The sequence below is a fragment of the Zosterops lateralis genome (assembly GCF_965231275.1).
Source record: "Zosterops lateralis genome assembly, chromosome: 9".
Classification (NCBI taxonomy): Eukaryota; Metazoa; Chordata; class Aves; order Passeriformes; family Zosteropidae; genus Zosterops; species Zosterops lateralis.
The window spans coordinates 21549580-21565918 of record NC_139769.1 but is presented as its reverse complement, the minus strand read 5'-3'; the positions used below and the strand labels follow the sequence as shown (position 1 = coordinate 21565918).

General features: G+C 41.5%; 1 protein-coding gene across 1 annotated transcript; it reads right to left on the bottom strand.

Annotated features, from left to right (window-relative positions):
• Window positions 1-9789: 9789 nt before the first annotated feature.
• On the bottom strand, window positions 9790-14643 carry ZNF281 (zinc finger protein 281; the record flags this gene model as incomplete). The annotated part of the gene is made up of 1 exon (XM_083867845.1): window positions 9790-14643. One exon carries the CDS (start codon window positions 14641-14643, stop codon window positions 12040-12042), a length of 2604 nt encoding a protein of 867 aa, XP_083723971.1. The 3' UTR covers window positions 9790-12039.
• Window positions 14644-16339: the final 1696 nt, after the last annotated feature.

Below are 16339 nucleotides of genomic sequence, written 5' to 3'. Positions count from 1 at the left end.
ATTACCTTTTGAAAGGATGGAAGATTTACATAGAGATATTTAGAACAGTTAAATGTTCACTACAATGAAGTATCCTTCTAAAATTCTCCACTGATTTAATTTTTTTAAAAAAATTGGTTTGGAAGGGGAACAGAATGAGTAAGTCGCATCCTTCTGGGTCTTTCATATATGTAACCATACAACTAGTTTATACTGCAGTTCATTCAATTAAATAGCCTTCAAAAGCAGAAGATGTCTGATGGATTATTGCATTACAACTGGATAATGTGCAGCACTAGCTCCTCTATAGGAATATGGAACCTGCAGCAACAGATAAACTACCTACTGTATCTGGTAGCATTGCTTGCCCAAGGCAATGCAATTCCTGATGCTTCAGTTGTGAAAAGTTCTGTCCATTTCCATTACCTTTAATATTTTTTCAACTGATCTACTCTAATTACCAATGTATAGTTCACCTTCTAAAATGCTACCTCAAAACCTTTCACAATCTTGTTGTCAAGCTTGTGATTGCAAAGCTGATCATATTTTTATCAACCACATTTGACACTGTCAGATGCTTTCTGTGCACACATGTGCATGAAAATAAATATATACATTAGTTATGCAGAAAGCCCTGCTGATTTCCAAGAAGAATGCTAATGAAAAATACATTGTTTTAACTATCACCAAAATCTTGAAAAAAAAAAAAAAAAAAAAAAAAAAAAAAAAAAAAAAAAAAAAAAAAAAAAAAATCTCTGGTACTCCCAAAGATAACTGAGTTTCAGTAGGAATCCATCCACTGTGTCACAGGCGTACACTACTGTATATGGTCAAGAAAATCTACCTAAATTCATCCATATGATATAAATTCCCAGAAAGCTGTAGTTGGCCCTATTCTTCCAGTGAGCTAGGATATGTGCCTCCTGCCCTGCCAAGAGGGGTAAAATCACACTATTCATGTAAAGACCAGTTAGAACAGCTCTTTATCCCACAGCAGCAAGACATCCACATGGTGAGTAAAAAACAATCCTCTGCATCTCATGCAAAGAGATAAATCTATGCACAGAGAAAGGGAAATAACACACAGAGACAAGAAATCTGGAACAGGAGGGAAGTAAAGAGCAAGTAGCAGGATGCAGAAACTGATCAGGCAAGGAATACAGGAGCAGAAATAACAAGATCAGGCCTGAAGGACGGGACATACAGGATGATGGAAATAGCAAAGCAGGAGCTAAGAGAGAGGGAGAGACTTGTAGAACAGGGAGATCTGAATGAGACAACTGGCATTAAGTGCACAAAGAGAAGCAGGACTGGTACAAGGTAACAGGAACAGAGTCAAGGCCAAGATAACAAGAGCCCATACTCTTGAGTTACTGCTTCCTAGCCCATGCAAAAGAGCAACATTACCCCAAGTACACTATTACTGAGATATCAGCATCTGCCATGAAAACAACTCCAAAGGTGTGGTCTCCCCTGGCCCTGTTCCATGGAGGGTGAAACCACCTACTGTCATCGGTCACTCTCCAGCTCAAATGTCAATAGTCCTTCTCATCCAAGTGCTTCAGACCCACCTACTGAACCAAAGGATGATCCCCAACAGAAAGTCCACCTTGGGACATTTTGGCTGTTTTCTCAGATTGCTATCTTAAAAACACCAAACCAAACCAAACCAAAACACAAAAAGGAGAAAAATATCCAGAAAAACTGTAGAATAATATCAAGATTACTTGAAGCCATAAATCTGTCCTGAGGCTAGTTGTTTAATATTTTCCGAAAATCCCCCTAAGTTCAGTATTTACAGACTGACATACATGAATAAAGGGCTGCCTTCCCACAAGAAGTTTCATAAAAATCAATAATCACAACGTTCAGCAATGATATAACTTTGCATATCAAAAAAGATAATATCCTCTAACACTTTAGATGAACACTAGTCTAGTACCTACCCTTTTAAAAATATCACATCTTTCTGTTGCAACATCTCAGAGAACCAGGGATTTTCACAGAAATTTTTACTGTATTTACATTATGCATATTTAACAAATACACATAAGTATAAACAGAGCATGCACAAAGAGGGGTTTAAAAGCATGAAAACATGGATCTGTAAGCACAAACTAATAAAGACTTATCGTTTATAGAAGCCAGAAAAGTTGAAGATGGAAATATTGAGTTAGTCCAAACAACACCCTCTGATAAAACCCAAGGTCTGTGATGAAATCAAGTCTAACAAACAAAAGAAGCGTAGAGCAGGGCAAAGAAAGATCTATTTCAAGTATGTCAGAAAAATGCTGACCTCTGTTAACAGCCAGTACTTAAAACTAAATCTACAATAGATGTGTGAAAATTATGAAATTATTCTCATTATAACTGAGAGCTATCACATATGGAAGCTCAGGATTCACTGCAGCACCATTTAGCATTGCTGCCATGATGCCAAGGAACAGCCAGACCAGACCCACCAAGGACGACCCAAATAACATCACCACAATATCCAGCTTTGATTAAGCTTCGAAAAACATCTGGAATACAAAACTTACATTCCTGCTGTCATCCATTCACTGTACACATTTTAATCCCCATCCTTTTTAATTTTTTTTTTTTCTGTTTAAAAACAAAAAAAACCAAACAAAAAAAGCTGTCTCACCCTGTCAAGACAGTCTTTTGCAACAACCAAGCCCGTGACCAGAACAACAGCTGACAGCAATGCCTGAAAGAGCCTAATGCTGTTACCACTTATCAACAGACTGATAAGATAATGCTCTGCAAGGGCCTTTCTCCAGAAGAAAGATTTCAAGCCAAAAGTCTGAACCAAAACCAGAAGCTGCATTCTGCTTGCTTTGCTCTGCATGAGGTCTGAACAAGAGCAGCTTGAAGTCAGGCCATTTTAGCTAACTTTAGGGAGAAAAGGGAAAAAGCAATTACCATCTCCCAAATCAAGTAAATTAGTGTCAGTTAGATGTTTCTGTTTTATAACTTCTGCAGTTAACAAGAAATGAAAGAAGGAAAGTTAGTAAAATAAAGTAACAAATAAAAAATATATTGTATATTATATATATTTTGTATTTTATTTAATGGAAACAGCAAACATTTTATTTTACAATGCTTTCACATCTTTTCTTCTTAATCTTTAACAAAAGTCTAAGGAAGACTGGTCATGGGAAAGGCCTGCAAGTTAATGCAGATAAGTGTCCAAGGTAGACATCAGAAACATTGAACTACTTACCAGGAGTCCCAGCAACATGCTGCATTCCCGAGCCCATTTGTTCCATTAAACAGTGCACTTTCAGACACACCATTGTACTACGGAGTTCCTAGAGACACTCACGTCCCTTCAGCATGGAATCTGTCATTGCTATTTTGCACAGACCAATCAAACAAAGCTCTAGAGAATCACCTAATTATTGATGTTGGGAAGCACCTCTAGAGTTCCTTTTACCCAAATGGCTCAAGCCAGCTAAGGTAGAGATTCAGTCTGTCCTGAATCATGTGCAGTTGGGCTTCAAGTATCTCCACAGGCAGACATTCCATGACTTTTCTGGAAACTTACTCCTGTGTTTGACAACCTCTCCAGGAATTTTCTTTGGAATTTCATGTGGTTTAATTTGTGTCCATTGCCTCTTGTCCTGTCAGGGGGTAGTACTGCAAAGAGTCTGACTCCTTCATCTTCATTCCTTCCCCTTAGGTATTTGTGGGTATTGATGAGATCCTGCTGAGCCTGGTGTTGTCCACACTGAACACTCGCAGCTCCCTCAGCCCCTCCTACTATCCAAGAGAATCCAGGTGCTTTTTCACCCCTGTGACACTGCTGGGCTCCTTTTTTGCCACAAGGGCACACTGCTGTTCTGGTATCAATTGGTCACCAGCTTATTAAGTAAGCTTTATGGGTAAGTCTTCTCAAAACAACAAGTTAAATATTTGTAGCCAATTATTAACATACTGTCCCACATACCTTTTTATTTTCATCTATTGAAGTCACTTCTTACCGTCCACTAGATCCTTTTATGGGGTATCAGTGTATTGTTTTCCTGAAACAGCTTTTAAAAACTTGTAATATTGTATATTAACTGCTGTTTCACTCTTTTAGTTTACACAGCTTTGAAATAACATGTGCATACTTTGAACTTTTATTTTCTTTTTTTTTTTCCTTTTGATGAAATATATTCTCAGAGAGGGACATTCCCAGTAAAAATACCTGTTCCAGGTACTCTCCCATGCTGTGGCCTTATGGGAATATCACTCATCATCACTGAGTAAACAAGATTCTCTTAAAAAAGCCCATGTAGTTTTAGTCCTTGGCTAAAAATAAATAAAATCATTATCTGATCACAGAGAACCAGTCCTAGAGATATGACTTCTTACAAAAGGAACAAATCTCCATTCGTTACCTTGACTGCACACATTAGAGTTTGATCTGCTACACAGGCCTCTCCTCTACAAGAGACAGCACAGTTCAGATCAGCATTGCTGAAGCCTTGAGAAAGTCCTAAGGTAGCAGGTAGTGCCATTATTTAAGAATGACAGATGCTTCTCTATGGTTAAATAGAATTGCTGAGCACTGCAACTCACAAACCTCTGCTGAAGTTGGATAGAGCAGTGGTGTCTCCCCAGCCACATTTATGTGCTTTCTGCAGAATGCTTTGCTTTTTTACATGGGCCACCAAGAAATCCAAGCCTTGCTATATTCCAACACAGTGCATTGCAAGCCTGCAATGTACTGCAAAAGTGAGTGTAAAATGAGTGACAGGAAAATTTGTGACTTCTAGATACAAAACTGTAAGTAGGTACAAGTAATAATTTTGAATGCCTTGCTGCTGTGTATCCCAAAATCAAACAGGCTATTGGAAAGTCCCTTAAGAAACCAGAAGGCCCTTTAACCAGTCATGGCCAGTCAAGTAGACTTTCCTTCCTTTCCCAACTCCTTGCCACAAACTGTTCCTGCAGCAGTGTTTATAATGAGAAAGAAGTCTGTGTTATTTCTAGATTTTGCAAACTGACAAGTTACAACACATTTTCTAGTCTTTTGATTTTGTTCACTGATGGGAGAACGGGGATGCTCTGTTTTATTTGTGTCCTTTCTGGCGGAGAAATAATTAAAAAAAGAACAGCTCTGAGAAGCTTGTGTCAGCTCCATTGTCAAGACAAAGGTCACTGCATTCCTATTTACGATGACCTACAACTGTACCCATTTAGACTTCATTATGCTATATTAGAGGGACCTCTTTCTCAGAGGTTTTAATTTAGCTTCATTGTGAGAAGAACAAAACATGTAAGCATCAAAATATCATGTTAAAAATTGTAAAAGCTAATGATTTCAGCAGTCTTACTCCCTTCAACATCCACTCTTAAGATAATGTGTGAAGTATGATTTCCTCAACCACATAAAACAAAGTATGAAAATACTTTTACTCTAAAGTGTCTCTCAATTCCAGAATAAATAATCAAATTTAGTATCTCTGCACAAAAAATGCCATCTCTCCAAGAATCCAAGAACACAAAAAGAGTAATTAGTTCAACTCTCATGTCCCCAGACTAGTATTAAATGACTGGAAAAAAGTTTTAATTAAGAATGATTGTGAAGTAAACTTTTAAAAATCACCTACGCATTTCATACAGACTTAACTCTAAGATTACCAAGTAATGTTTATGTTATAAGGCTTGATGGACCAAGTACATGAACATGATATAATCTGACCTACCTTTCACAGATCTCTTAAGCTAAACAGGCTAAATAGTTTTAGTGTCACATCTCCATTGATCACTGCTGAATAACCCCTGGGGTTATTCAACCCTGTGGCCAAACCTGAGCTAGCAGATTTTGGGCACAGATCTCTGCATTTCAGTTTCACAAAGTGAATCAACACTTGGAATAGCAGCCTTCAAAACCCTCTCAGTGCTGTAAGAAGCAGAGCTGGCTGCGCTGTCTCTCCCACTGCCCAGCCCCTGGCCCGAGCCCAGCTGCACAAGGCAGGCCATGTCCTCACCCTGGGAGTGCCTTGTGCCCCTGGAGACAGCATGAGGCCAGCAGCTTCCACAGGGAAATGTGTTACCACCACCCTGACCGAATTCCAAGCAGATAGCTAACACAACATGAATGCCCTCTGCAGCTGAAGAAGATAATCCTTATTAGTCTCATTTTCCAGTATTACCATGCAGCTTCCAAGAGAATGTTTTTTTCATTCTAGAGGTCACTTTCTTTAAGAGGTAAGAAGATCCATTGACATATTTTACCCACTTGAATTTCAAGCACCTCAGCAAAACATGCAAGATGTTTTATTACACATCTATATATTTCCTCATTACTGGAAAGCAAATTAAAGTGATTCTAAACCTTGTCACTCCTCAAATTGCACGTGGATTTCTTAGTAAATTCTTCTCTACACAGGTCTCAGCCCAGTTTTATTCCCACTCATCTCAGAATGCAACACTATCCGGAAACATTCCCACCTATGAGGTATTGTTCCCCCCTCCAGAAAAAAAAGTATTCAGACTCTTGGAGCAGCCTGATCCATCCTCAATATAATTTCTGGCCATACGCCAGCACTCATATACATCATATCCCAGTCAAGACTCTGACCTATCCAGTGGGAACAGAGTATGAGCACACAGAGAACTGCACACTGTAAGGAGAAATCTGGGATGAAAAAACAACCAGCTTTTTGACCTCTGAGATAAAAATCAAAATGAAATCTTTTGCCAAAAGCACAAAGTAAAGGTTCCAACTGAACAAGACACAGGAATATTCTGAAAGGTAATAACCTAGTTTTAGATAAAGCAGGTTTTGGCATGAAATGTGGCACATGAGCTACTACAGAACATCTGTGTGTTGCAGATATCTGCTTTTTGCAGATCCTGCATAATAACCACTACATGCCTCATTAGCTCACGGAATGTTTTGCTAACTGTAGCACTAAATAAGAGACTATTTAAGATACATTTCAGGTGAGACAGAATATATTAAAATTATATATATATATATATATATATATATATATATACTTAAATTAGTTATTCTTTCTTCATTTTGAGGCTGGCTATACAATATTTTAGCAAATTTCAGGCCAGGTCACCAAGTAAACAGACAGATTTCTAGTGTGGCATCATCCCATTACTTATGAGAACCTTGCGTTTAAGACTACCAGATCCATTACCCAATTAATAAAATCAAAATATTGAAAAGGATCAATATGAAAATAAAGCAGTACATTATACACAAAATTTTAAATTACTGTGAAGATTATGAAGCATTATAAGTTTAAAAAATGCCAGAGCTAAATCTTCTGTTGATTCAATTCACCCCATCTCGAATGTACAACAGACTGATGACACGATGAATTTCTTCCAGGTAACACTGCCTTGCTGTTTGTATCCACATGGAGCAGGAGGACACTCAGAGCATGGAGCAGGACCCTGCAGGATGAGGCTGCACAAGAAATGTGTTCCAAACAACACAGATTACAAAGTGTGTCATAGTTGCTCATTTGCTAAGCAGGGTATACAGCCTGTGTTCCAAATGATGTGCACAATAGTAAACCATATTTTCCTAGCTGTTTATACAAAGAAAAAAAAAAAAAAAAGAAAAGAAAAGAAAAGAAAAGAAAAGAAAAAAAAAAAAAAAGAAAAAAACAAACACAAAATGCAGTTAAGAACATTGAAAGTGAAGACTCCACATACAAGCAGCAAGAAAAGATTCCAGTCTGACACATTAGAAAAAAGATGACCATGTGGGCTAACATACCAAATGACTGAAACAGCCTGATGCATTGTCCTTCAAGGGATCATCTTTGGAGATACAGCTACCAAACTTTCACATTTCTGAACATAAAAACATTTTTCAAAAACTTATCAGGTTTCAAAAACAGTGATTCAACAAGAGACATCCATCAACACAGTCTAAAGTCCTAGCTGGGGAAGGATGATTCTGATTTGGTTTTGAAGAAGCATGGGATAAAAACACCAATGGAACAAGAAAGTTCTCTTCCTTAATCTAATTTAGGAAATACGTGGGCAATTTTTGCAGAAGTTTCCCAGGGAAAGATAGTGCACAGAGCATGAGACAGACAGACTGGAAAATTACAGCTCAAATGTTTAAAGCTGCTAGTCAGCAGGGGCTGTAAACAGGATCTTTGATTTTAAAGCGACCTGATTCTCTTCAACCACCAAGAGCATGGAGCTGGTATCTTACACATTCTCACATGTATTTTCCCAGGTGTTACAAGCATTTCCACAGCCACAACAGCAGCCTCACATGAACAAGACTGATTTCTAGTCAGTGGGGAAAAAACCAGAAGCATCATTCAGACAAATATACTGTTATCAGGCACATAATGCTGGGGGTGAGGGGAAGACCAAACAACTGAAACAACAAAAAACTACTAGTAGAATACATTGAATTATTCCAGTAGCTTCTCAAGGTCTCCATGAGGTATCAAGCTGCTTTTCTTTATCAGTAGTCCATAAACCTGTAATTGCATACCCTTCACACCATTCTGTTTTCACTTCTTTTCCATTCTCCTTTCATTTCAGTTTCTTACTCTAATACTTCTCCCACAAGTCTGTGTCCATCTGAAGTAATTCAGGAACTACAACAGATTTTAGTTAGCTCTTCCAGATCATATGCAGGCAAGTCAGACATGCACTTTCAGTGGCCAGAGACACAGAGATGCGATCACAGTTCAAGGTGTCAAAATGCACTCACTAGTTTCCAAGGCAATAATGTTATGTGAACTACTCTAAGAGGAAGTGTAATAGTTTATACACCATTTTCTATCATTATACCTATGAATTCTTTACAGTCCTGTTAGTGGTAGGAACAAGGTTATCATTCCCCTCCCATAACTTCTTTAAAAACAAGAACTAAACCTTGAAGTAAAGTGGAATATAGTTCAAGAGTCATTTTGCTTTCCCTTTTCCCTCTCTTGCTGACACATGCCTAAATAAAGTTCCTGTGGGTTAACTGTTATTTACTATGTAGTTTTCAAATATGGACCAGGTAAAGCCACAGCCTGATTCCATGCAATTTTAACATACTCCTATCTTCATTAAAGTAAAATTTGAACTCCATAATAAAGTAGAAAAAGGTTTAGTTCTGTCTGTTTGGAAACATGTTTGAATGGTTAAGCTTTGTAAAGAACTTAGAAAATCCCACTACATTTTCCCATCATACTTTTAAATGATTCTTAGCAATGTTCTGAATATTAGACATTGTAGATTCTGTATTTACTTTTTGTAAGGTTTTTGTGCTTGTTTTTCACCATGCCAAGGATTTTTCTCATCCATGTCATTGCCTTGATTCAAATTCACATGCAAAGTTGAAGAAAACTACAAAATAGATAAATCCACAACCTAACTTTCAGATTACCTAAAATGCTTGTAAAATATTTTGCTATAGTACTACTTTTACAGGACTTTCATTATAAGGCAGGAATTAACAGGAGGGTGAGGGTGAATTACAACCAAATAAGACCCCCAAAAAGCAGATGCAACCTTACAACCTTACCTTGAATTAAATTAATATATTATGTATTTGTCATTCTGAACTTCCAGCAATTATGAAAAGTCTTTGCAGGTAACAATATGCAATTTGGATGTTTTAACTAAAACCATAGATTTGAAAAAAATGAGGTTGTATAAACATTTTAATTTCAGGAAATTCATTAAGTTTTGCTAAGCTAAAGGTATGAATTAGAGCTCTGTTTTCTAGAATTAAACATTTTGATTATTTGACACAAAAGGACACTAAAGAAAACAAACTGAAAACCTTCCAGTAAGTTATATAATTCCTTCTCAAAATTTAATCTCCTAATGTTTCCTTAATAAGTTCTCAAAAGCATGATTGGATAATAGAAGTGATGCCTTTATGATTCTGTGAATAATGGGTTTTATTAAGTTAAAGCAAACAGCCAGAACAATACATATGCAACTTCTACTACACACAATATGAAGAATGTAAATTATAACCTCTGTAAAACAAAAGAAAAGGTACTAAAAAAGCCAACACAGTGGTTACGGACTACTCCACCCCTGATAACAGGCTGGGTTGTGCGTTTAGAGAACAGTTGTTGTTTGATTATTTAAACTGAAATAGCATGAAATACAGAATCAAGTATAAATTAAAAGTTAATGAAGTTACACAGATACTATGAAAACAAACTCTAGATTAGTGAGGGTAAAAAAAAAAGTTTACTAGTAAAAGAGATCACGAATGGGCTCAGGTTTCTATTCATAGTGGTGAGGGACAACAGGAGAAATTACCCAGGATTTTTGTAACAATTTCTTTAATAATACACCACTTTCATAACAGAAGTGTTTTACACTTGCACAATGTTAATAACTTTATTATACATGGAAGCCTGTAATAGGCTGATTACACAATAAGACTGCAAACAACCACTGGTACCTTCCTGACAACAGAAAAGTACATAAGACTGAAACATCACCAAGAGTACATAAAAAACCATCATCATAAACATCACCAAAATTACATTAAAAAACTAATCAAAAAATCATTTGCAAAAAGTGGTTTAGAGCAGTGCCACTGCGTTTCAGCAGCTTTGAATGGCCACCAGTATTTCTAGCAGGTTTCCATGGCTCCACAGGCATTAATCAGGATTCACATATAATAAATAATGTACCACAAAATATACATAAAGTAAGGCAATAATTCCAAAGAAAAGTTCTGTTGATATTAACAAGCCACTCAAGTTCTACTTTTGTAGTTGATGCCATCAGCAGAATCCTTTGATGGAATTGCAGCCTTAGGCCCTAAAAGCCTGCCATGATGAACTGCTGCAAGCCCCTCTCTCCATAAAGAGCTCCAGTGACACCACTGGGACACTGCTGGGCACAGGGGTCCGTGGTAGCTGATCCTGATGCAGGATAGGGGCCTTCTATGTACAATTGGGAGTAGATTATTTCTTATTGTACATGGAAACCTCAACATAGTTCTAAAACAGGTGGGTATTCATTGTTCATCATCTGATGTCATAAGACATCAGAAAGCACATCATAAGATATGCACTTTCTGGAATGTAAATCTTTTTTAAATGCTAGCTATTACGTTGGGGTGAGAGAGTGAGTAGGGGGAAAAGGTTAAGAAAAAAGAAAGAAAAGAGGATGAGGAAGGGGAGCTGGGGGGGAGGGGAGGGGCAGGTAGACAACCAAGATCAAGTCCAGAGGAACCAGGAACACAATAAAATAGAGGGAACCCTTTACATTAAAAGAATGTGAAAAGGGGAAAAGCAGGAGATGGACTCTTTTGAACCGTGCGTAACAAATAACATATCCCAAAACCCTATCTGGATTAGGACTGTAGTTTCAAGTTGGGGTTCTAATGACATGAACCAGCTGCACACATTTTCTTCTCACGGTTTGTGTCAATGGAATCTCTTTAGGGAATTACAGTCTTACACAGCAGTTCTGGGGACATTACTGTTCAGATTAAAGCTACCGTGCTGGGCTCATCGTGCAGACCCGAGAACATTTGCTCCACCTGCCTGGACTGAGTGTCACCTGGAAGAACAGGAGTACTTTAAAAACAACAAGATTTAGGTAGCAAAATTCTTTCAGATCAGCTGACATAAGAGACAGCAATTTGAAATGTCAAAGATCCCTTCCTCAAAAAAGCTGAGATATATTTGTCATCATCTGTAAATTGGAAGTTCCAATACACTAGCGGTGCATAGAATTCCCATGCTTCATTACACTTTCCTGAGAGTAAAGCAATTAGAATAAACTTTAGTCCTAGGAACAAAGTTAATTTTTTTGCATTTTAAACTCTTGGGCTATTCCCTGACAATCTACATAATGTAAATTTGATTGCTACACATTGTCACTTGAACAAAAACGCTATTATAAAAACTATTGATTTTTGATTAAAAACCATAATAAACAGAGCTAAAAAAATCACACTAACAAAATAAACTAAATATGAAAAGTTGCATTGAAAGGGCATGTTACATTATTCTTAATAGGACCGTGTAGAAACATTCCAATGGCAGTGTTGTCAAAGTAAAACAAATTACATTAAGAAGACCCCACAGCCTGGTCACAGTCAGGACCTTACCTGTAACTCTGGCTGGTTGGGGTTTTTACTCGTGTACTACATGGCTCACTCACATCAGACATCATATTTGTATACCCTGAGAAATCTGACACTGAAGTCCTTACTCTATGGTCCACTTCTCCATTAGAGTTAGCAATAAAAGTCATTGGCACCCTGCTGCCCGACTTGAACTGAGAACCAAACGCTTGTGCAAAGTTCTCGATCTGGTAGGTTGCTCTAGGCTCTATGTCCTTCTGAGGATCTATCTGGCTGGTTAACTCCTGAGATGGGATCTGAAAGCTCGTTGAGGATTCTAAGTTTTTCTGTTCCTTCTGGCCAGTCAGTTTCTGAGATGTTGACTGGTAGTTCGATGAAGTCTCTAGGTTTTTCTGCGGATCGATGAGATCATCCAGCTCTTGAGAAGGAGTCAACTGTTGATGCGAAGCCTCCAAAGCAGACAAGTAAAAGCCTGGCTGAGAGCCAAGCAACATCCCAAATGGAGGTTTTGGCAACGCAGTTGGCAATACTGAGGTAACAGATTGGCTGAAGCCACACTCAAGTGGAGATGTAGTGTATATCTGTTTGTCTGGAAACAGAGTGTGGTTATGGAGAGTTGAAGACAAGCTAACAAACTGGAAACTGGGTCCAAAAGCAAAACCAGTGCTGTTGCTTGTTCTTTCAAAGGCTTGTTGGAGGTATTTCGAGTATTCTTGCAACATGCTTGCCTTATCATTTGAAACTGTTTGAGAATTAGGGCTCAAGTTTTCTTCCTGAACCATGTCTGAATGTTCTCCTGAGGTGTGCAAGTCCACCCGCTGTTCAGTGATACTGAAGGGATCTTCTTTCTGGCCTTCCGATTTGTGAGAGTACTGGTCCAAAAGGCTCTGTAAGACTTCATCAGGAATACCAGACTTGTCGTGGCAAGACTTTATTTCATTATTTAAAGATGCTGAATCAATAAGAGATAAAGGAGCTTCGTTATCCATAACACTAACACCTGGAGACTGGATGACGGATTGCTGGGAAGTCATATGTCCAACATTAAGTGAAAAGGCACTGTTACTGCTTGCAGTTTGTAAGTATCTTCTTTTCTTTGAAAACTGCATGGCATCATCATAATTGCTACTTATTTGACCCGGTTTACCACCTGTACTTTGGAGAAGGCCAATATTTTCTACACCGGTATTGGCTACTAGGCCTAGAGAGCCACTCTGTTTCCCAGACAGTGGTTTTTGCCCCAAAATATCTGGCAGTGGTGATACAAAATTAAGGTAATTTTTGTCTGCTTGTTTTCTGCTCGTTTTTTTCAAGACCAATTTTGGCACCTTTTTCTGAAGTTCTTCTACGCCTGTGCCAACTAGACCACCACTGGAAGACACAATAGGAATATCAACTGCATAACTTGGCATGGCCACATTACTTGTAACTTGAGATTCAGCTATTTTGCTGCTACACTTGTTTCCTTTGTTTTCAGTGGATGTACTTTTTGTTTTACTTTTTCTCCTTGAGGAACTTGTATTTCCCTGAGATAACGCAGCCAAGCTACCCATGCTATTTGACGATCCAGGCTCCGCTTTACCTATGGCTTCACCACATGTTCTTCTGTGCTTTAACAGTCTATCAGTCCTCGAAAAATACTGCTGACAAGTGTCACATTTGTATGGCTTTTCTCCACTATGCGTCCTCTTGTGTCTCTCCATGTGGTACTTCTGGATGAACTTCATACTACACTGGTCGCACCCAAAAGGCTTCTCCCTGCTGTGGATCTTCTCGTGTCTCTGCAGCAAGTACTTCTGGATGAAGCCCATGCTGCACTGGCTGCACTGGAAAGGCCTCTCCCCGGTGTGGATGAGCACATGCCTGCGCAAGTGATAGGAGCTCCTGAAGGCAGCACTGCAGTGCTCGCAGACGTGAGGTTTCTGGCTGGGGGACGCCACGGCATCTTCCCCATCTCCCACCAGGGGGGGTTTGGATGAAGCGCTTGGCTTCCGCTTGGCTTTGATTCCCTGAGTTTCTGGCTTTGGCCTCTTTGCCTTCTTGACCTGGGCGTCGTGCTTTGGCTCACCCGCGCTCCCCGGAGCGCCCTCGCCTCTGCCGGTCAGCAGCAGGTCTCGGTGGGGATGCTGGTGCAGGTGGTGAAGAAGGCTGAGGTCCTGGATCACGCTCTGGCCGCTTCCTTCGCCGCTGCCCAGGCCCGGGGGTCTCTCCTCCGCCGCTCCCCCGAAAAGCCCCCCGTAGTGGTGATGGTGCTGCGGCTGCTGCTCCTCCTCCTGCTCGCTGGGCTTCTCTTGCTTGATGCTCACCAGGGACTGCAGAAAGCCCCAGGGGCTCCTCTGCGAGGAGGACGCGGAGGGGAAAGCCCCCGCCGGCTCCTTCTTGAAAGTCACGTCCTGCGGGGGCGGAGGCGCCGGGGGCTCGCCCGCCGCCGTGGAGGAAGCGGCGGCGGCCGGAGGTAACACGCACTGCGGGGGGTGCTGGGCCGCCGCGGGGGGCGCGGCCGCCCGGGCGAAGCTGGTGACCGGGGGCAGGCGGTGGTTGAACATCACCATGCCGGGGGGGAACGTCGGCTCCATGGCCGCCGCCCTCTTGCCGCCGCCGAGGAAGCCGCTGCCGAGTTTCATCCCCCGGGAAGGCGGGCCGGAGAGGAGGCGCGGCCCAGAGGGGCTGCGGGACCCGCCGCCCGCCCGCCCGCCGGCCGGACCGCGCCGGCTCAGCGGGCGGCTCCCTCGGCGGCCCGGCAGCCGCCGCCCGGGCGCATCGCCGCCTCCCGCCCCGCGCCCGCGGCGGCCCCGGCCCGGCTGCACTTACGGCTCCCGCCGCCGCCGCCAGTTACAAATATCGCCGCGTCCGCTCCACAATGGAATTAGCAGCGCCCGCCCCGTCGCACATGCGCGCCGCGCGGCACGCTGGGAGCCTCGGCCGCACGGGCCCGGGCGCGCAGGCGCGGCGCGGGGGGCGGGGGGTGGGCGCTGCCCGCGGCGGGGCCGGGCCGGGAACCGCTCCCGGAGCCCTGCGGGCACGGCCCGGGTAACGGGACCGGGCACCGCCCGGATAACGGGGCCGGGCACCGCCGCTCGCCCGCCCGGGACGGGACGGGCTCAGCGCGGGACCAGAGCGCAGGTGCTGCTCCGGAACGCGCGGCAGTCCCGGGCCAGTCCAGGGCCGGGCCGGGCTGTGCGAGCTCCGAACGCGGGCAGCGGCTGCGGGCTCAGAGCGCTCCTCACCCGCGTGAAGAAGCGGCAGACGCAGGAGTGAAAGTGAGGCTTTTAACAAAGGCTCGAGGTGTTGCTGTTTGATCCCAAAGCAGTGACATGAGATACCATGTGAAGCCACCCCACGCCCTGAAACACTGGCGATGTGCAGTCGGATGCGGCAGCCGGGCACGTTTGGCACACGCCGCCCCCGCGCTCCCTGCCGTGTCCGCCTCCTCCGGCTGCCAGCGGGGAGCACTGGGAGCAGGTCCGCGCCCCCAGCGGGCTGGGACACCGCACCGGCAGCTCAGCCCCCCGGGGATTCTTTGCCCCACTGGTGCAGCAAAACCCGTACTAATGATGCTCATTGGCTGAGCTGCATGTGCGGAAATCATTCATCCTTGTACTAGAAATGAGATTAAATTGTTACCTTGGAATAGTACCTTATTTCGGTTCATTAGGAGACCCTTTCCAGTATTTTTCTAATACCCTCCTTGAAGGATAATAAAATATAAATAGAATTCGGCTTAACTAATAAGTGTTTACTTCGAAAGCTTTTTGTATTTCTGCATGGTTTTAAAATGCAAACATCAGAGGTACCTTAGCTTAAAAACTTGGAATTAAACATACTAACACTAATTTTTATTACCACTGTAATGAAAGTAATGGAACAAAGTGGATAGATTCCTTAAGATTTTTAGGCTTTATCTGTCAAAGATATTTTCCTTTATGAGAGATGAGCTTATAAATAGCAAGTACTTTTCATAACCCTGACTGGTACAAAGGCTTGGGTCGGATCTTAAAATCTTTAACATATCTCATTGATGAAAAAAGTAGATATTTATGCCATTTCTGTACTTCAAAATTTTATTAAGTAAAACTAACTTCTGTTATAATTTAAATATTTTCTAGCATGCAAACTAACAGTTAATCTCAAAATGTACATTAGATTACAACAGTTTCGGACTGTCAGGTTTAGCTAAGTGTTAAAAGACAGACCAGGAATTCAAAAAACTTAAAGCAGCAGTAAAATATTAGTCAATGCCTATGAGAAATGAGTCTGTCCCTTTATTCAGGGTGTCTGTGTTTAATGGTAAGCTGGGATGCATATAAGCCAGTCCAAGCA